This window comes from Drosophila virilis, chromosome 3, assembly GCF_030788295.1.
Source record: "Drosophila virilis strain 15010-1051.87 chromosome 3, Dvir_AGI_RSII-ME, whole genome shotgun sequence".
In the NCBI taxonomy this organism is placed as follows: Eukaryota; Metazoa; Arthropoda; class Insecta; order Diptera; family Drosophilidae; genus Drosophila; species Drosophila virilis.
The window spans coordinates 25236248-25260164 of NC_091545.1; the positions used below are offsets into that span (position 1 = coordinate 25236248).

The window sequence follows — 23917 nt, forward strand, 5'->3', positions numbered from 1 at the left end:
ACCACATATTTACTTAAGCCTAACCATTGCACATATATATGCTGGGTATAATAAAAGCCACAACACATAAATGTATTCTTTAAGCATTATGTTCGACATTTGATCTTTACATTATCGTTGTCTTTAGCTTAGGAAAGTCTGAGACTAGCCGTGGGCGCAGCCTTTGGGTACGGTATGTAAAGCAGATTTTCCACGTCCCTGAACCCAGGCTTTTCTTTAAACTCTAGTTTTATAATTATTTAACAATTATCTCAGAACAATTAATATTTGAACCAACAATTTTAAATGGGAGATGCGGTCTTAACTCTTACTCTACCCAAAGTCCGCATGTTCGGCACACCGAAGATTTCATACCCTTATAGACATTTCCCTTTTGCAAATATGTGAGAATTGTGCAGCACGAAAATGTTTTGACACTAGAATATTTAGCCATGTAAGATCCTAATATTCCACCGATCTTTCCTACATATCAAGTTATATATTATAGTGACCCGATGTTGATATGATTTGACATATATATGAGGATCAAAATCGAACTAATAAAACCCGAGTTAGGTCAAGTTATCTTAATATAAAAAAATATTTCCTTAGCAGAACCAACTTTTAGAACGATGGCAACTATAGGATATAGTGATCCGATGTTGATAGGATTTTACGTATATGTAAGCGACAAAGTAAGGCTTATATATTATGAATTTGGGTAAAATATTTAAGAAAAGTAGTTGTTTATGCAAGAACCTACTTTTGGAGTTATCATAAGAATAATATGGAATGGAATTAAATAGAATATTAAATAGAAAGAGACAGACGGGCAGACGGCAGACATGATTACATCAACTCGGCTGTTAAAAGCCTAGATATATATAGCTAATTATCTTATTTATGTATTTGTTACTTACTAGTCTAAAGTTTTATTTTAGATCAAGACTATCTCCCATCTCCTGTTGCATAATTTCAGCTGAAACTCTTGCAGCTTCGTTGTTTATTTTGTCATAATACGGTTCTACTTTTAATCACTTTAGCTCCGTGCTTACCTGTAATAAACAATAAGCAAATTGTCATCGTTTTACTCTCCGGTATTCTCTAACATTCGCGTATCCCGTATCTCAGGGCTGCACCTGGTTGCAGACGATATCATGACTGCATTAAGCTCTGGCCTCCGATTTCAGTCCAATTTATGTGTTTGCAGCGCGCTTAAGATACCATTTATAGGTTCAATGCTGCGGTTAAGCTTGAAATTAATGCGACATCAGCTTTCCAGTTGTCCCTGTTGCCCCCCCCTGCCCTCCCCCTCGATATACCATCGGTTGCCATGTTGTGCACATGTGCCTTTTGCTTTTGGATTTTAAATTCTGCTTAATGATTTTTTATGAATTTATTGCCAGCGCAGCCGGCGCACAATTTGCGCATGCGTTGCCCCCAATGAGGCTGAACACGCCAGTGTGTGTGTGTGAGTGTGTGTGTGTATGGAGGGGAAGGGGTAGAGATAGAGGGGGGTCAAACGGCTGCCCACTCCAAAAGGAAACCTTAAGCAATGCTTGAAAGCAGGCGCGAAAAGTTCGCTGCGCATCAAGGCAAAAAGTTGACTTGTGTATGACGATTGTGTGTGTGTGTGTGTGTGTGTGTGTGTCTTGTTGTTGCTGTTGTTGTTGTTTTTGTGGCAGCCTTTTAAAATTTAAGTGGTTGCGAGCTCTGGATGGGCATGCTGCATGCATATGGCGCATGTTGCAACGCCTACTAAATCATCCGACCGCATGCCTCAATGTGTGCCTCCAGATACATTTGTTTGCACAAACAACAACAACAACAACAACAACAACAAGAATCAAGAAGAACAAGAGCATTTAAAATGTTGCCATACGCTGCATTTCCTGCTCTGTATGCACATATATATATATATATATATATATAAATAGCATATATTTTGTCGATCTATGCCCAAGTTTCAATTATTGAATGAATGGAACAGCTTTGTGTTATACAAACAAACTCCACTCAGAGCTCAAGGCTGAGTCAACACAAATGGATTTTTGAATAGCCAAGAACTTGCTGGCACAGATCCCAGCACTGTATTCAACTTATGTATATATATATATAGCTTCTTTTTTTTTGCATTTGTAGAAATGGTTTTCATTTTGTATTAATTTGTAGTTTCTTTAGGCAATTTTGGCAGAAGAATTTGTAGAAGTACTTTTAATTTTGCATAAATATTATATTTTATTTTTGGCAATTTTAAGAGAAAAATTTGTATTAATTCAAATTTTTTAAAGCAATTTTATGCGAAGAATTTGTAGAAATCATTTTAATTTTGCATTAATTTATATTTTATTTAAACACATTTTATGATTTTATTGAAAAAAAAAACTAAAACATATATATTTAGGATAATAATTTCATAAATAAATCAAAGTTAGGGTGTTCAGTTTCTGATTTATTTAAATTATTTTTCCCCATCCGAATTATTTAATTATTTGTTGGCTCTTTTGATATCTTATTTTAAATAATATTAATTAATATAACAGTTTTTTAATTTCTTATTAATTTTCCCCCAATTTTTTATGCTTTCAAACGTAATCAGGATTTTATAATAAAACTGCCTACACTTATTTTGTCTCAAGTATTTCACCTTTTTTTTGCGAGCGTTGCCGAAATTAAATTATTTAAACACTTTACCAAAGCTAGTCAAAGTCATCTATAATTTCTTTTTGCTCTCTTTGGGCCTTAAGCAAAAGTGTAAGCAAAGGTCATGTCATGCTGCACGGCGAAAAACTGAACAAACTTACGCAAGAAACAAGTGTAAAAGCTCAATTACACAGCAGACAGTTTAATTCAATTAGTGAAAACCTTGTGTATAAATAAAATAATTAAAGTGCTCCACACAAAATGCAATTCATTTGCATATTAAGAGGCTAGCATATCAAATTGTTTGGCCATTAAGAAATGCTCGCGTTCAGTTTGTATGTAACCAGATAAACAATGTAAACTAGAGATGGAAGCGTGAGTTTGTATTTGTTGGGCACTGAAACGGAAAGTTTAGTAAACATAATTTAATATTTTTTTGAGATATTTGAAAAACTAATAATGAATATTGGTTTACACCCAGTACCCGCCCGAGGAATATTAAATTAATAATTCTTTTTTTTTTTCTGAAACCAATCCATTTCCACATTTGCGAGTGGAATTTACAGAATTGCTGAAACATGTATTGATTAACTTCTTATGTAGAGTTTTGAAAATACGTTTGAAGCGAAACTTTAGACTAATCCTATGAACACTTTGAATCGCATTTTCCATTGATGAAATTTCTAGAAATCCTTGTAAACGAACATGAAAGCGAAACTTCTGCCACCAAATCTTTAGCTCCCATTTCCACAAAGAAGTAATGGATTTATCGAAAAGCGTGAAACAACCCTGGAGTGAATTTGAAGAATGTCTGACAAACTTTGGTTTTGAGGTTGCTTCGATAGTTAATAATTTAATTGATTATACGATAGTTAACGATAGTCCGTTGCCATCTCTGAGCGTTAATGAAGGGCTAGCTTTGAAGGTGTTACAAGTTGTACGCAATTAGATTAACAAACTGAGGCTTCCAAGTTTTGTACAAATTATGTGGGCTACCGCTAGACAAGTGAATGACCATGATCGCCTCTGCCACGGCCTCTGTCTCTGCCTCTGCCTCAGAGGCTTTGACCATAAATTGTTTGAGAGCGCCAACTTGTCGCTCGTCTTTATCAATAGCTGTGGATGCGAATTGACAAGCGCGGCTTCGACTCTGGAACTGAACTCAAGTGAAAATGATTGCAGTTGAAAAGCGAAGGCGAAACCAGATACGCCTTCAATCGCCGGATCGGCTAAAGCTGGAGGAGCCACTCGCAACACGTTTGCCTCTTCGAAGTGCAAAGGCGTCAGTTTGCATTCGATGAATTCCAATCACACGCATATCATTTGCTATTCTAAAACTAATAAATAGCTGTTCCCAAGATCGAACATGATTTGAGGTTTACATCAAGAAAATTCCGCTATAAGAAGCTCTACTTTTCTTAAACTTTTAATATTGCGACATAATGTCATAATTCAAGTTAGTTTGTTTTCTTTTGTATAATTAACTTGGGTTTGTCTATATCCCGATTTCCAAATGGAAATAATGATTCGCATTGTATTTACAAAATAATTTCTAGTGAAAACTGCTCAAACACTTATAAAACATCAATCAATGGATATTTCCAATAAGCTGCGAGCGCTCTTTCAAGTCGTAAATCATAAAGCCCAAACTTGGATTAGAGACAAACACCTTGCCATAAATCTTTGTGAGACTCATTTGGTGCAACTGAAAATTGAGCTCGCATTTGGACTGGGCCACAGGTTCTGCTCTTTTTGCAGGCCCCCTGAATTATTGGTCGACCTTCAAATGGCCGACTCCACACACACACACACATACAGACTGAGAGAGACGCTAACACATATGGACAGAGATCACGCCACTTGAGGCTCTGTTGCCAAGTTTCTGGGGCTGGCTTGGCCTGGCTCGGCGGGCAGGTACGGTGGGGCCTGGCTTGACGGAAATGTTGCCGTTCGGATGGGCACGCTAAGATGTTGATGTTTACGTTTACCTGAAGGCAAAGGCGAAGCCGGAGCGATCGGTAACATGTTTTATGCATCCGTGGCAATGGAAAAAATGTATATATATATATAGAAAAAAAATACAATGTTAAGAAGAAAACAACAACAACAACGAAATACTTTTAAAGGCAACGCGAAATGGCGAAGGTCGTTTAAAAGCCATGCACAGTTTATGTTTTCGATACCCTTGAAAATGCTCAAACTAGGGTATATTGACTTGGCAGAAGAAGGCAGCTGCTACTTAATTTTATTTATATCGATAAATATCGATTATGAAAAAAAGCTTTTACCAGGCACAGCTGGAAGTTTATAATGTGCAGCTTGTACAGGGTATCTTCTAACCGGATACCAGTCTTGCTATACGTTAGCTATGCAAGCTTTGTGCTTTCTTTACTCTAGCTATAAAAAGGGTTTCATTGTTTTCTGCAAAATATAGGGGCTACATCGAAGCATGTAGCTAAACACAAAAGCTCTTGATTTGAAGAGTATTGAGTGCAAATTGAGTTCACATTTTTCGGTTGTGGGATAAACCTTTTTTGGGGCTTTTGCATATTTAAGTTAACCGAAGCGTTACCCATAGTAGTGCGTCCGGGGCTGAGATTTATTTTGCGAAACTGAATGACATTGATAAGAGAATCGGCTAATTGCCTCTGTGGCGGACGTCAACACAGTTTTCGAATTTTCAAAATGTTGTTTATTTTTCATGTGTGTGTGTTTTTTTTTTTGGCTTTTTGCGCTGGTTCCCATCGTAAAGCCGTCGACTGGTTTCCTTTTGGGCGACGCGCTCCGATTTTGTCAGTCAGTCAGTCAGTCAGTCGAATTGTGGTTTTCTTTTTGCCATTTCGCAGCATTTTGTCGATTCCAGTTTCGTTTGGGGAGTTGGCCAGCCGCCTGATTGCTTCTTACATACTTGGTATGTGGGTCAAGCTGCGACACCGAAGCCTCACGCATAATGTATTGATGCAGTACACAGCAGCACCGTCCAGGTGGGCACGACGAGCATATCGCTCATGAGGTGTTATTATCCGTTGTAAATGTACACAAAAAGAAAATGTATGAAATTATTGTGCCATATTATAAGCACTTTAATGGAGGATCTGGCACTGGACTTTGATAATTGACTTTCCTTAGTAATAAATATGATAGGGCGCTTTAGAGACAATTGGGGATTTCAGCCCAAATAAATAACTAAGTTCATACTGAATAAAAAAAAATCAATTGGGCATACTTCTTGTAAATAGACACATTTTGTAAATCTATCGAGCCTCTCGGCCGACCTTTCAAATTTCCTACTCATTTTCATATCATGTCCATGTCTATTAAATTGTTTAACCACAATTGATAGTCAATTAGGTTTCAATCGAATCCGTTTGGCCTCTAAGCGAATCTTTGATCAAACTTTTTTCTGCTGTTGCATAAGCACTTCATATGCAACATGTTGCAAGGGGGGAGGGAAATGAAATAAAAAAAAACTTTCTACAATTATTTTGAAAAGTATTGAACTTTTCTACTACTTCACGCGATTTACGCAACTTTCACGACCGGCAACAAAAACCACAAACCACATGCAACAACAACATCTGCAACAACAACAAAAACAACAATTTATGGCTGCAACAGTCGCTTGCAACGATATGAAAAGCTCCATTGGACTGGCCCACGCAATGTTAAGTCGAAGAAACAAAAACAACAGCACAAGAAAAAAAAAAATAACAGCAGAAAGAGTGAAAAATGAAACCCTTTAGGAAATTTGTATGAAATCTGGCGGCCAATGCATAAATCCGTTTAAAATCGCTGTGCATCGGGCTAACATAATGCGGCAACTGCACCTCCGAACAACACCAACGCAGACCCTGGGGTTACGATTTTGGAGGCGCTGCCGGAGCACAGTGGGCAACGATCGAATGTCAATGAAAACTTTATGGAAATCTCGCATCTCTCAAGAGGAGCTTTGTTTATGTAAATCGAAGCTAACACTTTTAACGTTTGTGTAATGTTAACTCACTGTTAAGTTAGCAGCTGCCCGATAACATGCGCTCGATTGTAACGATAGTCAAATCAATCGATATTTAATCGATAAGTTTTGGCTGTTTGTTATTCGCTCATGTTAACCAAACGTTAAGGTGACAACAGCCCACTTACATGCTTTCGATTGTAACGATAGTCAAAAAATCAATATTTAATCGATAAGTTTTGACTGGCTCTGTTAAATAGCATGTTCAGGCAATTTCGGTGCTCATCCCCAAGTGTAACAAGTTGTTTCATATGGCATTTGCTAGTCGTTCGTGTTAACCAATGGTTAAGTTGACAGCAGCCCAATTACATGCTTTCGATTGCAACGATAGTCAAAACAATCGATGATTAATCGATAAGCTTTTTAAATTATTCGTTCTTGAACAAGTGTAGCTAAGCCGTTGCATGTAAAATTTATAAGTCATTTATATACATTGGTCCACTGTGCAATGCTTGGGTATATTGCAAATCGAGGACAGAGCCTATCGGCATGGTATGGATCGCATCGCATCGCATTGTGGCTGTATTAATGAGTTTAAACGCACGCCTAACACGAATAATGCCACTGGTGCCGAGACTCGTGGACTTCGAGAGCTTTGCCAGTTGGCTAAGACAGAGATTAGGCCAACTATAGATCGTGGCATCGCGGGGGCGACTTTGGCGTTGGCAGCACATCGCATATCAAAATGACACTATTATAGTATTATGCCAATCGTTATTAATATTGTGTGTGGGATCGTGCCCCGCATCATATGGGGGCGATTGTCAAGTGGCACACGTTTCGCTTGGGCTGGGAAAGGCCCTCGGAATGGTAAGTTTATCGTCTTTGTTCTGCTTGTAAATGTCTGAAGACCATAATTTATGCTAGCCCACAAAACAGTCGACTAAATTATTCCATTGACCAAGTTTTTGATTTGGTAAAAGCGATTTATCAATATGTTTTTAATTTGTCGTTGTTTTTTTCCTTTTTTTCAGTCACAATTCCTGGAACAACACCTACAATATTAATGAATGAATCCGCATGGACAGGTGAGTGATAGCTAAGATAAGATCGAATTTATTCGACAGTATGTCATTGAACCTATGTCAATGCGAGCCACTGTTTAAAGCTCGCCTTTCTATGCGATTTTCATAAACGATAGCGAGCGAGTGAGAGCTAAAAACGAGTGAAACGAGTAGATTGAAATTGATTTTGTAACAATAATATGTTTAAATTCATTCTCTACAATAGCATATATTTATTATTATATCAATAACATGCCTTGGGTAGAATACATGCCAATCTTCTCGGGTATTTATTTAAGCAATTACAGATATTTATTTATTTTTTTTTTTGGAATTTATGTGCTTGATTTCGTACTGACAGTTGACAGTGACAGCGTTTGAAAACACCAAATGGCCGCCGGCTGGCTGGCGCACAAATTCGCAGACAAACTCAATTTTTGAAGCCAATTTCGTCTTGTATGCAAATTTTTGTGTAGTTTTTTAATTAACGTCGACACAATTTAGCCGCTTTGTGCACTTGCTCGGCCTGGATTTCGCCGTAACGGCTGTTTACCTCCGCCCAAAAAGATCTAATATTGAATCACGATTGTGCATAGTTTTAAGCACACTTTGCACATAATTTGTGTGTAATATTTACTTATGCTAATCGCGGCCATTAATCAGGCTTGTTAACAACATGGAACACGAGCCAAGGGCTCGAAACATCAACACAATCAACACAATCAGACAATCAACTTTATAAACTTTTGCTAAAGAAAAAACCTTTTCAGTTGTTTTCTACTCAAATGAAATTGATGGATTTTTAAATGGAAGAAAACTCCTTATAAATGAGTACAAATATCGCAATGGCATCGACAATGAATTATAGTAAATACAAATTACAGGGTATTTAGGGTATCCCGTATTTATTGATATCCGTATTATTTGCGTTTATAGTAAATTTCCACATGGGCAATATTTATTTGATGCACGTGCCACGGAAATCGAGTCGCAGCATCCAAAACAACAAATTGTTGTACAAAGTGAACAAAAAAAAAAAAACAAAACCAAATAAAAAACTTACACAAACGAAAGTTGAAAACATACATCATGAAAATGCGGCACAAAGCTCGGGGAAATACAATGGGCCACAAAAAGCCGACGCACTTTTCGCTTTTGAAACGAGGCAAGCGGAACGCGCCGATTGTCGGAATTCAGGTAGTATATACAATATAGGCCCATGGCTGATGAAACGATAATTTACACGATCCGGCTAACCGTGCCCGTGCTGCGTTTTCCCCTTCCAAATTCATGTAGTCAGCGCGTGCGCAGCTCACGGCTCGTTGAGCAGACGGACAAACCTGTAGAAAAAGGGGGGGGGGGGGGGGGGGGGGGACAGAGGTGTCGAAAGCGCAGACAAATATTACACATTTAATTATGACAAGTCGGGTCTCTGTTGTTGCCCCTGCCAGTTGATGCTTCATCACCGCCAACTCACAAAAAATATAATGAAAAAAAAAATGTATTACAACAAAATTTCGACTGAAATGCAGCTTGAAAATGTCGTGGGATGTTGTCTTTTGAAAGTTGATAAAGTGCTTAGAATAAAGTAAAATTTGTTTATCATAAGATGAGAACTTGACTCCAAATAGTACAGAGAATAGAGTTAAATTGTTTTACTATAAGATTTCTCATCGAATTTTCATATATTGTTATAAAAATAAATGTTAGATAATGTTCAAGTCAGCCCCGTTTCCCCTCGTATAAGTGAAGTCAAAACTGGGCCTAAGATTAAGTTATTTTATCAGCTAAATTTATTTATCTAAACTTCGTCTTTTTATAAGGTGCATTGCATTAAGTGCTCGGCGTTCTGATCAAGTTCTCATACAACACGCTGTGATCCTCGCGAATGTGTCGCTGCAAACGCAGGAGTTTGCGATGCAGCTTGAGGTACGGCTGCATGCTGGCCGTTAGGCTGGCCAGGAGACCCTCTCGCACCAGCTTGACGGTGCTCAGCTGGTAGAGATTGCCGGCGGCGATCATGCAGGTTAGTTCGTCGTCGCGGTTCTGCAGTAGAACCAGGTGCTCCTCGATCTTGTTCATGCGCAATTTGAGCTCCTCTTTTTCGGCAATTAGATCGCGTTCGCGTATCTTCTGATCGAACAGATATTCCATTACTTCCTCCGAAATGTTCGAGTATTGTTGCGCCAGCGCCATTTTCGATAAATGAAGAATTTCGAAATTAAAAAAATAAATATATATTTTTTTTTTTTTGTAAATAAGCTATTTACTTTTTCAATGTGTCAGACGGAGTGTACGAAATTTATACACTCGATTCGACATGAATTTCAAATTATTGTCGATCAAATGGAATTGGTTTTCGATCGCGGACCCAGATCAGGCGTGGGCTAAACTAGTTAGAATCCAGAATTCTATTAAAATTATTGTTCTATTGAACAAGAAAAGAGATTTGATGTGGAACTAGTTTTACGAAACGATCTTTAAAGCAAGCCATTCGCTGGTTTTTGATTGCGGGCCCAGATCAGACTTGAGCTAAACTAGTTCGAATCCAGAATTCTATTAAAATTATTGTTCTATTGAACAAGAAAAGAGATTTGATGTGGAACTAGGTTCACGAACCGAACTTTAAAGCAAGCCATTCGCTGGTTTTTGATTGCGGACCCAGATCAGGTTTGAGCTGAACTGGTTCGAAACCAGAATTTCATTAAAATTATTGTTCTATTCAACATTAAAAGGAATGTGATGTGGAACTAGGTTCACGAACCGAACTTTAAAGCATGCATTCGCTGGAACCGTAAACCGAGTCAGCAAAAAAGTGTGCTGGGTTTACAGTCAAGCCCAACCCGTATCATGTTACGAACAGTCTAAGGGCCCCTGCCCTTTGGCATAATAACAAATATAGTTTATTATTTATTTAAGTTTTATCAAGTTTATTCAACGAGCGCCTCACACCTTATAAATCGAGGCGTGTTCGTGGAATTCCGCCAAACCCAAACAATGGAGCCAACAATGCCATGCTAATAATAATAATAAATTATTAACACCTTCCGATAGATGCTCAGATTCTTGGTCTATTGATTTTGCTATTTAAACATTATATTCTACAAATGGCTCGGTTAATACTTATAAATTGTATAAGCTTCAATGCCTTTGTCTTTGTCGTGTCCAACATAATTTTGATTTATGTAAATTTACTTAATGGCCTTTTGTTGTTGGCTTTTGTCAAAGTGTTAAATGGCTAAGCATATTTTTATACCCTGAACCCCTTGAAAATGGGTAAAAAGGGTATATTGTATTTGTGCAAAATGCAAATGTATGTAACCGGCAGAACGAAGCATCTCCGACCCCATATAGTATATATATTCTTGATCAGCACCAATTGCCGAACCTAGAAATTTTAGATGTGCTCCTAGTGCCTGCGCAGATCGAGTTTGTTGCCGATAATCGATAACTCACTCCGTTTCCAAGCAATCGATAAAAATCGATATCGATATCCTGTTTTTTGGGCAATTTTAGTAAATAATAAGAGCTAGAGTCACCAAACTTGACATATAGCTTCTAAAATAAAATATATGCATTTGATGTTGGAAGAAGAGGGTTCAGGGTATCCCCTAGTCGGGAAATCACGACTAGAACCTCTTGTGTTTTTTTTTTTTAAATCTTTGGCATTTGTGTCAACTACAACTATTTGATTTATCAAGTGTTTCAGAGTGAAAATAATATCTAATAATATTAATATCTTCAATGGAAATAGTCATGGATTTTGTTTCATGGTTTTAAACTAGTTTCACATTACGTTTTTTTTTGTTATTCTTAGAGTTAAAATTTATTATTTATTGTATTATTGTTTATGCAAGCGAAAGTCTAGAGCTTGTTTAGAGATCATAAATAAGTTTTATTGATTTTATTTAAAGAATTTCATTTGTTTCCTTATCCCCTTTTATGAGTATATATAAAGTGGTGCCTTATTTTCTCATTGCTTACAAAATTATTTAATGTCTAGATTTTTTTGCAAAATAATTATATTTGATTAAAAACGTCATATCTGGGCACAGTTACGTAAATATGGTAAAATTTTTTTGAACTTTCGCATATCTTGGATATGCAAGTCTTTATATCATACATTTATGTGGAAGACCACACACAGATGCGACCGCACACTTTTGTTGGGGTCAGTTATGGGCATTTAATCCTTTTCTTTGGGACAGCAACAAAAGCAACAAAAGCGAGCATTACCGAAAAAGGGTGCGTTGCATGGGGCATTCAAGTTGATTTATAAGGCTGGCATTTCGTGTACCTCATATTTCTATGGCTTTCACTGTCGCACATAAATTGTGTGAGCCGCAACACCCACAGCCGGTGAAAATTAACTTGAAATGAAGACATTAAACGAGTTGGCAACAGATATAAAAAAAGTCGACAAAAAAAAACAAAAAACCTGGCAAGGAAGGCGCGCCAATTGAAATTTATGTAAATTCGGCTTCTTTTGTGGAACAAAGTTGGCTTCTGGATTAGAGCTTAAGACCAAAGACTTTGGTAAGACACACCCCGTCGCCGAGCTGCTATTCCCAATTTGGGGCCAGGTCTCAGACAAAAATAAATGTGTAGATCCTCAAGTCGAGTCAATTGCTTGTAATTGCTGTCGTCTGTGTTTGGTGTTTTTTTTTCCAGCTTTTACCTGACAAAAGTTTCTGTTTACATTTATGACTCTACAAAATTTCACTTCTAAGCGTTACAAACACAAAACTTTGTGTGTGGTCCACAAAAGGTCTTCTTTTTTTTTATTATTATTATATTTCTTGGGCAATTCGCTAAAATAATAGGAACTTGTTTACACACAGTTTTTACAACACGCTACGAAAATAAAACCCTTTAACAAAAATGCAACCTAGTTGGTCGAGTGTAAAAAAAATCGTTACAATTTTTGGGAAAGTTCGGAAAATGGAAAAATTGTTAGACTATATTCACTGGCTTCTTTGAAGAGATTATAAGACAGTAAGCTGTTTTACCCGAACATTCGTGTTCAATGTAAGGCAAAGAAATGGAAAATCGCTGGTTCAAATCTGGCAGCAGCAATTGCCTTCAAACAAGTAAAAGTACTTTTAGTCTCTTATAGTTATAGACATGTCAACGTTCATATTAAGAAGAGAACACTTTGTTAATTCTCACACTTAAGAATGCCAAATGTAATGCAACTAATTTGCACAGTGTCTGTCATAATTCTGTGGACCATTGCGCTGCGCTGTCCGCTGTTGGCCATTAAAAAGACGCGACATAGTCTTGGTGAGTCTTGGTGTGATTATTGCATAGCCTTTAATTTGACAACTGAAAGGCATGAAATGACACCACAGCCAGAGCCGGAGCCAGAGCCGGAGCCAGTCATTAGTCTGTCTATATAAAGAACAATTCCAACAAATCTCTGTGAGCGCCATGCTCAAAATCGAAACTTTGCTCGTTTTATGCTTTTCGAAAAGTTGTAAATTGAGTTAGCTCCAAGTTTGGCGGACAGCGCTCTAAATTTTATGTTATTTTTATTTATTTCTCTTCTTTTTCTCTTTTTTCAAATAGACGAATACAAAAAAAAACGAGGTTTGTAATCGATTTGCGCGAATTTCGGTGCGAGTTTCGATTTGGATTCAAAAGTGTTTTTGGCGTGCGGCATGTTCGGAATATTTAATTTTTTAACTGACATCATTAGGGACACAGCAGGTGGAATTGTAAAATATCAATATTTTGATTTGGGTTGTTGTTGTTTTTTCTCATAAATTACGAATTCAAAGCAAGAAATTAGCATAAAACCCAGCCACGGCCCATTTATTTCTGTTACAGTAGGAGTTGTTAAAACTTATTTATGTCGAGCGTTATATAAAAAAAAAAGGCAAAAAAATTGATAAATTAGTGCGACTACAATAAATCGTAATTTAAATAAAATCATCGTAAAACTATTTATATGTAAATGCCATTTTGATCAGCATGGGGGAATTTCGGGCAAAACAGATGACAGGAGTTGGGCTTGTAAGAGATTTGGTTTATTTGGAATACTATCTTGAAGGAATGCCGCAGAGAAAAGTTATAAGAAGAGCGAGAAGTAGAGGGTTAAAAGAAAGAAAGCTAGACCAAGTGGTGTCAAGGGATGGGGTATGCAAAATACATTGCAAAAGTTCCAAAACATATGAAAATTTAGAAAATATATAAAGATTCTAGAAAAATGTATAAATGCCTGGGTTTGGTTCGAGAAATTAATCACAGATTAGTACAGATTTGTATCTATTATCTCCAGTAAAACTGAAAGTTTGGATCCAGTTCGGACTCGGATTCAGTTTGGTTCACTCAAAAGAACCTGTTTTGAGCGGACACTTCTTTAAAATATGCGCAATGTCTGATTTAGGCACTCTTATCTGCCAGATATTGTGCGCATTAGTATTATACTTATATATATATATTATATATATGGTCGCATATTTTTGCATATATTTAACCCGTTGTACAAATTAATGAGCGCGCTTTAAGCGAAGTTCGATCATTTTGCCTGCCCATTAGTTCGTTTACGTATTAATATTTTCGACACTTGATTTGTTTCGATTCGTATTATTTGAAATATTTACACAATTCTCAAATGAAATATGTAATTTCAATTTAAATTAGTTGCCAAACACGCGGCCACGCAGTTGGTTCCGCGTTGATTTGGAACCTCTTTTGGTGCCTCTTATCGCCTATAAATGGTGTCATAAATTCATAAGTTGTCAGCCTGAGCTTGAACCTGAGCGCTGGGCGGGTCGTCGACTCATATTTTGTATATTGATAAATTAAGCCAGCTGCCTTAATTTTCAATTATGTTTGGAAAAAGAAAAAAAAAAACAAAAACAAACGAGCTTGCGGCTTGACAATTGAGCATTTTGTTTGGGCTTTGGTTTTGAGGCATTTTTCAGTTGACATTTATTTTTATTATTTTTATCGCATAATATTTTATAAAGTTTTATTGTATAGTTTTTATGTCTTTTGCTGGAAAGTCGCTTAGCATATTTCCATTTTTAATAGCTATGCGTGGCCTTTAATTACTTGCCAATGAGCTTTAAATTTATGACTGTTTTCTATTTATACCCCGGTTCCATAAAAAATGCGTGGAAAGTGTCTAAAATCCCTTCGAAGAATATATATTCGCATATACTGCTTAGCTCTGTTTGCAGGGTATTCTCTCGTCTATCATATTTAGTTGCCTTAATTGCTTCGTATCTGTTTTTTTTTTAATGTTTTTGTATTGTCCTCAATCGATGTGCACTCAAGCAATATTTCATAAGCATATTCCATCTGGAGCTTCCTCCTGATTGGCTTCAATTCTATTTTGAGGTCTTTTCAATTTGCATTCGGAATCGGCAAATATCGTTGATTGGGGCAAATATGAAGGGAGCATAGGAAATCTGCACTATTCGATCTCGTTTTTGATCGTTTCAATAATTAATAATTTATTGACTGTGCCCAGTGTGTTACTTTACGTTTCGAAAGTTTAAGCTTATGACTATGGATAAAACGAAATGGACTTCCTGTTGTGAATTTAATGGTGTCAAAAATATATTCATATATATTTATTGCTACTTTTAACAAAGATATTCATTTTAAGCTAGAGTTCTCTTGGTCTATAAATAAATATAAACAATAGGCCAAAAGAATTATTATTTTGGTTTTATGATCATTTGAACAGCTGTGTAACTTTATACTTTATATATGAATATATATGTTGCACTGGATTTGTGGTTTATCTACGAGCTCAAAGAACAGCATTGTCTATTCGATAGTCACAAAATTCTTCAGTCAAATATGTTCGATTATTTTGTTATCTGCGGGTTGAATGCGCAAATATTGACAAACGACACAACTGAGCAATCAGTTTCGCCCTTAACCGAATGGAAACCCTTCATATGCATTATTATAACAAAATTGACAGGTGAAAACCATAAAAGGTACGGAAGGGCCAACATATGCATTGCGCTCTGAGAGCGCGCGATAAGGGCAGGGCACCTGAATTTATGGCCACTTCCGTGACTCAGAAAGGAAGCGAGGGTCGACTTGTGGGCATTAGCATTACAATTGCCCAACCAGAGGCTAAGCTGTAAATTACTCGAGTCCGTCGTCTTTTGGTGCTACCGTAATTAGCATATTTAGGCAACGTCCTAGCTCGCAGCACAAATCCCAGACAATGAATCGCCTCAGGTAGTCGTATCTTGACATGGCCACAATGTTTTCTAGAACCTAGTCCCCGATTGCGCCGAGCTGCATGCCGAGGCATAAACAAACCAAACACACAACCAGACATTGCTGCCGAACCGACTTTAGAGACCGATCCTCAGCGATCATGTTCGCAGCATCGGCACATTTCATGTCTTCGACTCTATGTTTGGGTTCAGGGACAAGGCAAGATGCAGCTGTGCCAAAGTCAAGGTTGACAATGGGCTCTGTTTGCAATTGGCAGCCAGGACTGCAGCTCAGACGGATCTCGCAAATGTCGTGGGCGAGACGAATCTTGTTATAGAGATCACAAAAGAAAACACAAGTGTGTCTAGGCAAAAAGTAATATGCCCAGATTTACCAAGTAAAATTCAAGTTTACTTTTAAGTTAATCATTTTTGAACATATTGTGTATAACATTCTTCGACTTAGGAGAATATAATATCATACATTAATACGCATAATAATAAGGTATATATATTTGACGGTATGAGATAGGTTTGACCATAATTCGTAACCTCTTAAAACAAAATAGGAGCTCTTATTTTTATAAGGAACCACTTATACTGTATATAAATTATTAGACATTTGTATGCATAATAATAAGGTATTATTGTGTGGAAAAGTTTTCCGGTTAATATATTTGATAATTTATTTAAAAAAATTAAAGATAAAAGTCTAGCTTAATCTAGAGTTATGCAGCAGTTAGTTTAAATCAAGAGTTTTTATTCTTTAAGGGTTCGACATTTTCTGTATACAGTTTTTGGGATTCTTTAAGTTTTACTTATGAGATCGACCAAAATAGTTAATTTTGACTTGATTGGATTTGCCTAGAGGCGAAAGCATAGTCTCTTAATGAAAGTTTCCATTAGGAATTATCTGATGTATCGTAAAATGTACGACAGATAGGGGGAGAAGTGAGTTTTAATGGGTACACAGCAAAATCGATAAGATCGTTCAGGCCAGCCTTCTGGTATATCACGTGCCCTTATGCGGCGCGACGTTAATGTCAATTTGTTGAACTACCAAATGAAAACGCAGACTCAGCAAAGTATTGTCCTTGTTCTGGGCACGTCCCGCGTCGGACGTCGGACGTCGCGTCGTCTGTCAATCCCGACCAGTGCTGGGCGACGATCCCAAAGATTCAGCCCGCAGTCGTTACCGCCAGTAAGTAGTTGGTTGTCGTTGTCGCATGATATATGAGCGCCCTGCCCTGCTGCTGCCACTGCAACCGCGCCCAACATGAAAAAAAAAAAAAAACAAGAAAGGCAAGCCGAAGATTAAATACGCTTGACTTACGATCTTGGAGTTATGTGAGTAGATTTTAGAAGCTCGTAGCTGCTGAATTTGGCTAAGCTGTTTAAAAAACATAAATATTCAACCCTTTTTCAACCGATTCTATATTATTATAGCAATATGATATATAAGTCTGATATTTATATCGGTAAAGATATTTGGTAAAGATATCTTGAAAGAAATTTAAATTATTCATACAAAACTCTCACAGTCGTATGATCCGGCAAGAGTTCTGGTATATTTGCTGACAAAATTTAAATTGAAATTAAAAACATATTTTGAAAAGAATAAAATTAATCACAGTTATTTGATGTGATCTGATCCGGTCAGGTCTGTCGTATTTACTGACAAAATTAGAATTAAAAAAATATCTTGAAAGAAAATTAAATTATTCATACAAAACTCTCACAGTCGCATGATATTCTGCTCTGAAACGGCAAGAGTTCTGACAAAATGAAAATACTCCGTCTGCAAGTGTATAAAAACCAATGCTAAGCCCCGCAGGCTCAAACACAAGTTGTTGTTGTTGTTGTCGCTGCAGTTGAGCTCTCTGCGCAGGCCGAAGCCGGTTCTCAAAGCAAACATCTTCGTGGGCTGCACATCGCGTCGGCGTTTTGGCCCATTTGCTTTGCTCGCTGCTTCGTTCATTCGTTGATTCGTTGATTCGTGCGTTCGTTTACTCGTTCGCTCTTTGGCCGTTTTGTTGTTTCTACGCTCTTCGCCTCTGGTGTCTACTGTTGCTGCGGCCGCTCCGCAACTCAGTTTGTTTTGACTCGCTGCGCGGTTAACTTCGGCAAGCGCGACTCGCTTCGTGAAAAACGGGAACTCTTCGTGCCGTATCTTTCGATTTTATTTTACTTACAAACCCAAACTACAAATGTGAAAGATTTCAGTTTTTCATCTGTGCTGTGTACCAATTTCTGATCGAAAAACCTCCAAAAGCATACGATCTTAATTAATTGTGAATTGTGAAAATAAAAGTGCATTGAAATTGTAATCTCATCATATGCTATCAAGCTCTAAAATGCTTATATAAACACAACTCTTTTGCAATCTGCCTACTTATTACTAAAGCTGAATGGAAAACCATACATAATCTATTCAAGCGCTACGTGACAATATATAAAGTAAGTCTATTCGAACAGCTCTTAACTGTTAACTGATTACTCTTAATCAGTTATACTTGGGTAAAGGGGAACTATGTTCAGGCTTAAGCTAAAAGTTAACGCTTTCACTTAGCCCACATCTAGTTATATAATATCATTCAAAAACTTAAGATTTTACTTGTTAATATGTGAATTAAATATATTATTGAATAGGTCTTTCATACTAAGTTTTCGAATAGATGTGGCATTATTACACGGATTCTCCCTATTAAGTTATCTAATATCATTAAAAAAACCTTTAGGGTTTAAATAATACAAGACCTTTAACCTGGCAATATCTAGGTTAATATATTATTATTATAATAAGTAACGCCGGATAGTAATAATAGCCGGATTCTCCTTGTTAAAAGTTTTAGCTATATAATATCATTCAAAGACTTTAGATTTTAATAATACAAGATAGATTTTTATTTAAAAGTAAGGAATAGGACGTAAAGACGCACAGATCTGGCATTAATAGTCGGATTCTTCTTGTTAAAAGTTCTTTCGATGAGCGCATAGATTGTACATATATTTTTATAAAAATATGTTTTAAGCCGGAACCCGGTTTTACCCGATCAAACTGGAGATATTTTAAACAAATGAATGTTGTCAGACAGGGGTATACGCATTAAATTTTAATCTCTGATCTGTTGCAAATATTTATAATAATTTCTTTGTTCTGTTTTGTATATTTGCAGCATGTTAATTTTAAAATATGACAAAATGCAGCAACAGCTGTGGCTTCTACTATTACTATACTTAACCCTACAAAGCCCAAGGAATACGCGGGCCCTACTGAGCAGCTACCAGGCGCAGTCGAACTTTGAGTTATTGGAAAATGATTCGCGTTACATATCATATCAAGGTAAGTTACGGACTATCAAATAACATTAATAATAATATGATGATAATAATAATTAGAAAACTGTGTCAATTGCGCTAAGCAATCAATCAAGTCAAACACTCGAATGCTGAAGGCATGTGAAAATTGGGTTGATTTCTGACAGTGGCAAGTGCTTTATTGCGCAAACTGTGCCTGGCTGTTAACAGAGATGTCAGTTCTTAAGAAACTTAACACCCCTTTATATACCATATATATGTGTATATTAAATAACTTGGGGCTTTTAATCACAGAAATCGCTGCGTGTTTATTGTTTAAATATTTGCGCATCGTCTTCATTCTGTGCTTTTTGCATGGATGTGGAATTTTGTTTTGAAGTACGACTCGAAGCGCAAACTCAGCAACAAGTTTTGTTGACTTTGATTTTCATTTTTATAGGCATTTATTTTCTTATGCTGTTTATATCTTACGAGTGTCGTCTTTTAACTGTTTTTCTGGGCCTTATGCAATGTGTAAAATCAGATATTTACAGGTAATCCTGACTTGGGCATACCCTACAATAATATGCCTTTTATTTATTTTTGCAGATTTAATGTCAACAGCCAAACGATTTTACGATCCCGAAACGAGTTGGTATTCAGAATTGTTATACGATGTGGCCAGGAAGCAGGTTATTGTTGGTGCCAGGTAAGTTTTCAGATTTCTAAGTTTGTTCAAATAAATTACCTGAAAAATGATTCACAGCTCACAATGAGTGTTCGCAAAAAAAAAGCAACGATAGCAATAAGTAAACGGAAACATTAAATTTGTCAAAATACGTAATGCCCCAAACTTATCAGCTAAGACGGCACGAAATATTGCGTAAATTTTGGTCTGATAAAGCTTATTGTTGAGATCTGGGAATCTCTGGCGAAAATCGAAAGTGCCACAGGTCTGGTTAAAAAAACCGGTAACATATCAGCATATTTATCTCAGCGAAACGAACACAAAGGCAACTGGAACAAGCTAAGACAAACAGAATAGAATAGAATCGACGGGCAACAAGTGCCAGCACAGTCACAGATACGTACTCATAGATACAAAGATACACAAATTGTCTGCCTATTTGTTAAGCAATTTGATGCTACCCTAGCTGTTTGTATACCCTATTAGAGAGTATGGACACAGAAGGAGACCTAGCCGAACCCCTGAAGTATCTATGCATATTCGGCTCGATATAGCCATATAATCGCCCAGATCGGTCCACTATATTACATAGCTCCGATAGGAATGATCAGTGGGAAGTTAAGTTTGTGAATGTTAACGAAACTTGGCCCGAAATACTCTACCATTTGGGCATATAGGTGCAATCGCTTGACAATAAAGCCGCAAAGGGTATTTGGACTTCGGCTCGCTCTTGCTGTGCTTCTTTTATGTGCTTAGCCAGAGTTTACTTTTCATTTGCTAGCTCAGAACTCAGAACTCAGAACTCCAGTCATCTTTATAAGATAAGAAGCCGCGCCGTGTCCCTACCAAAGATCTTAACCCCTTGGCAGAACGTGTGCCCGTCCCGTTTGAGCTACAGATACGAATTGCCTCGTTTATCAAAATGTCGTCGCTGTTTTTCGCTGCTGCTTTTTTTTTTTTTTTCTCTCTTCTTTTTACCCTGTTGTCAATCATTTGTCGCAGGTTTTTCCTTTGTTTGTTTTGCCCGCTTTCAATTTTCATTCTTTTCTCATATTCTGGCCCCTGAATTATGTTGACGATAACGAAGGGCAGTTGCTCTACTTAGCTCTGGCTAGGTAGATAGCTAGTCGGCTAGATAACCGCGTGGGCATATTAAATGTTTTTTTTTTTTTATTATAAGTTGTGGGCTTTATTGATTGCGGCAAAACTAGACCGGGTCCACTGGTCAGAGTTCTTATAATAACTTTATGCAGGGTCTTTAGATATTGCAACAATTCCTAAGGTTTTACTCATGGCGTAATAATTCGATATAATCAGTGAAAATAATTTAATCTTTGTTTTTGTACCCATTAAAAAAGGGTATAAAGGTATATTGTATTTGTGCAAAATCCAAATGTATGTAACAGGCAGAAGGAAGCATCTCCGACCCCATAAAGTATATATATTCTTGATCAGCATCAATAGCCGAGTCGATCTAGCCATGCCTGTCTGTCCGTCTGTCCGTAGAGCTAGAGCTAGAGACTTGAAATTAGATGAATTAGTGCCTGCGCAGATCGAGTTTGTTTCCGATAATCGATAACTTACTCCGTTTCTAAGCAATCGATAAATATCGATATCGATATCCTGTTTTTTGGGCAATTTTGGTAAATAATAAGAGCTAGAGCTAAAATAAAATATATATATGCATTTGATGTTGGAAGAGGAGGGTTCAGGGTATCCCCTAGTCGGGAGCTCCCGACTAGAACCTTTTACTTATTTTTTTTTACTTAAGCGAACTTTAGATACTTTCCTCTATTTCTATGTACACCGTGTTGTAATTAGGCAACAGCCTCTTGGCTAATGATCTCTACTCAAATGGGTTTCCTTCAGAAGTTATTCAAACCTTATAAAATTACTTTGATAAAGTTCGTGTCTCTGTTTTGATTTTGTGTGACCTTCCTTTAGCCGCAGCCACGATATTCCCAGTGGTTTTTTATTTCTGCTGCACCACAACCGAAAACCACAATGTGAACCCTTTTCTAATCACAAAGCCGCAATTTAATTGTGGCAATATTAAGCCAACTACACATTTACGATCTTGTGGTTCGGCCCATAAAGGTTGGGTAATTGTCGAGTCATTGGCATGGAATAACTAGGCACAACGTCCCTATACATATGCATACATATATATATATATATATATGTTATGAGAAGCCGTTGCTCCTCGTCTGGCACTTGACACGACTGCAGGCTCCGATTACGAGCGACAAGTCGGGGACGAGCTCAAGTATTCCAACAGCTCCCATGACGTCCGACGATTGACGAGGCGATGGGGCGACGGGACGACGGGACGACGGGGCGACGAGTTGCACGTCGCGTAATTTCTGTCATGTGCAGTGCATTCGGGGTCTTGTGGCCCGAAATTTGATATAGACTGCATTAAAATAATATACCATTTTGTTTCTGCCTCTCTTCCTTGTTTTTTTTTTCGTTAAACAACCTTTTATGGAGGTTTTCTTTTTTTTTTTAGTTTTTGGTCTTAATATTATTTTTGAAGGGGTCTTTTAGCGCTGTTGTGGCTTGGCGCAAATGGACCATGCAAATGCAACGCTGGGAAGCATTTGAAATGTTTATACATATGACTGAACATAACCTAAAAAGTACTCCAAACAGGGTTGCATTTCAAGTGTTTCGATAGGAAAACAACTTTCTGTCGCAAACCTATTAAAGGGAAAGTGAAAAGTCTGTCCATTTGTAGTTTCAGTTTTGTGAAAACCTTGTGCATTTAACTAAAATTCAGTTTAAGATAAGATATTTAATTATCTAAAGTAATATGATTTAGTCAACTACATATCAAATTCCAGGACTTAACCTCTTAATAAAGATAAATGTTCTTTGATCTAAGGTCTAAGCTCTTCTGTATTAAACTTGAAGTATAGAAATGGAATATGCCCTTTTGGGTATAAAGCTTTCTACACTTACAATCTATTTATTGAATTTGACATTCGGTTTGAACTAAACATTAATATTCTCTAGTAGAAAGTTCCTATTCAACAATAAGTTTACTTAAATAATTTGAATTGCTTGAGGAAGCAAATACCAAATTTACCATTTGGTTTATTTGTATTATTATTCATTTTTTTTTTTTGGCTTAACTGTAGCCAAATTTGGCAGCTGAAATCTGGGCACAAACTTCACGTGACAGACGCTAAGAGGCTGACAGTCAGCTAAGGCGGCTACTGTAAGCCGAAATTGAAATCAAAATCAAAATTAATCAAAGCAAAACCATGTTAAGTAAAACATATACAGCTCCAGCGGACACATTGCAAAAGGGGGGCGTTTTGCATATTTCCATTGAAAATGCCAACAAATAGAAAAAAAATGTTAATAGTGGAGCAGTGGAGCAGTTTTGAGATTGAGAGCAAGGAATGCGCTTGGCGTAGGCAGTGCCAATGCTGAAATTCATTGCAGTTTATTGCAGGTTTTTTTTTTCTTTTCTTGCCAGATCTTAACGGAGCAACGGGCAGCTTTTTAATTACAAGCAACCCGCCAGCCCGTCGATCGCCGCGAGCTGTCGCCAAACAGGCGCTAGACGAACGCCCACGCGCTCCTCCGCTGGAGCAGCGCCGTTCCCAGCTGGACAGACGGCGCCATAGTCCAAGCCGCGCATAGCCATTGCCACACGACGTGGCCGCCTTCCAATGCGACTGTAAAAAGGCCTTTTTGTTATCTTGTCGCGCTTGTCGCTCAAAACTTAGCCACGGCGCAAGGTGTGCGAAAATTGTGAATGCAAATGCGCAAAGTAAATCCAAGTAAATGAAATATCCGCCAAAGATACAGATACAGATACAGATACAGCTACATTTACAGACAAAGATACAGATACAGTTACAGTTACTGCGACATGCTCTCAGATACAGATTGCGGCACGTAACGCACTTGTCGGACAAGGCACAGCCACGCGCCGCTTCTGTAAATGGGTCAAATCTCTTGGTCCAAGGAGTTTCACAATTTGGTTATGCAATTGAGGATGTATCTTTGGGTTGAGAAATTGTCTATACATCTTTTTAAACAGCATCTAAAGATAGATTGCTTTACTGATATGCATTTCCTTTCAATTGAAACT

The 23917-nt window shown here is 37.3% G+C and overlaps 2 protein-coding genes across 3 annotated transcripts in view; one reads left to right on the forward strand and one right to left on the reverse strand.

Moving 5' to 3' along the window:
* Positions 1-23917, forward strand: part of Sema5c (Semaphorin 5c) — a 43831-nt gene that overhangs the window by 11929 nt on the left and 7985 nt on the right. Inside the window, exons 2-4 of one of the 2 annotated variants that reach the window (XM_015176054.3) lie at positions 7609-7662; positions 19004-19170; positions 19734-19833. In XM_015176054.3, the coding sequence (XP_015031540.1) occupies positions 7655-7662; positions 19004-19170; positions 19734-19833 (275 nt within the window). In that variant the 5' untranslated portion in view covers positions 7609-7654. Of the gene's footprint in view, positions 1-7608; positions 7663-17918; positions 18285-19003; positions 19171-19733; positions 19834-23917 lie in introns of those variants that run through there. The other variant, XM_002048475.4, reaches the window with a different exon arrangement.
* On the reverse strand, positions 9409-9916 carry LOC6624471 (uncharacterized). Its single transcript, XM_002048474.4, has one exon. The coding sequence runs from the start codon at positions 9832-9834 to the stop codon at positions 9472-9474; it is 363 nt and encodes a 120-aa protein (XP_002048510.1). The 5' UTR covers positions 9835-9916; the 3' UTR covers positions 9409-9471.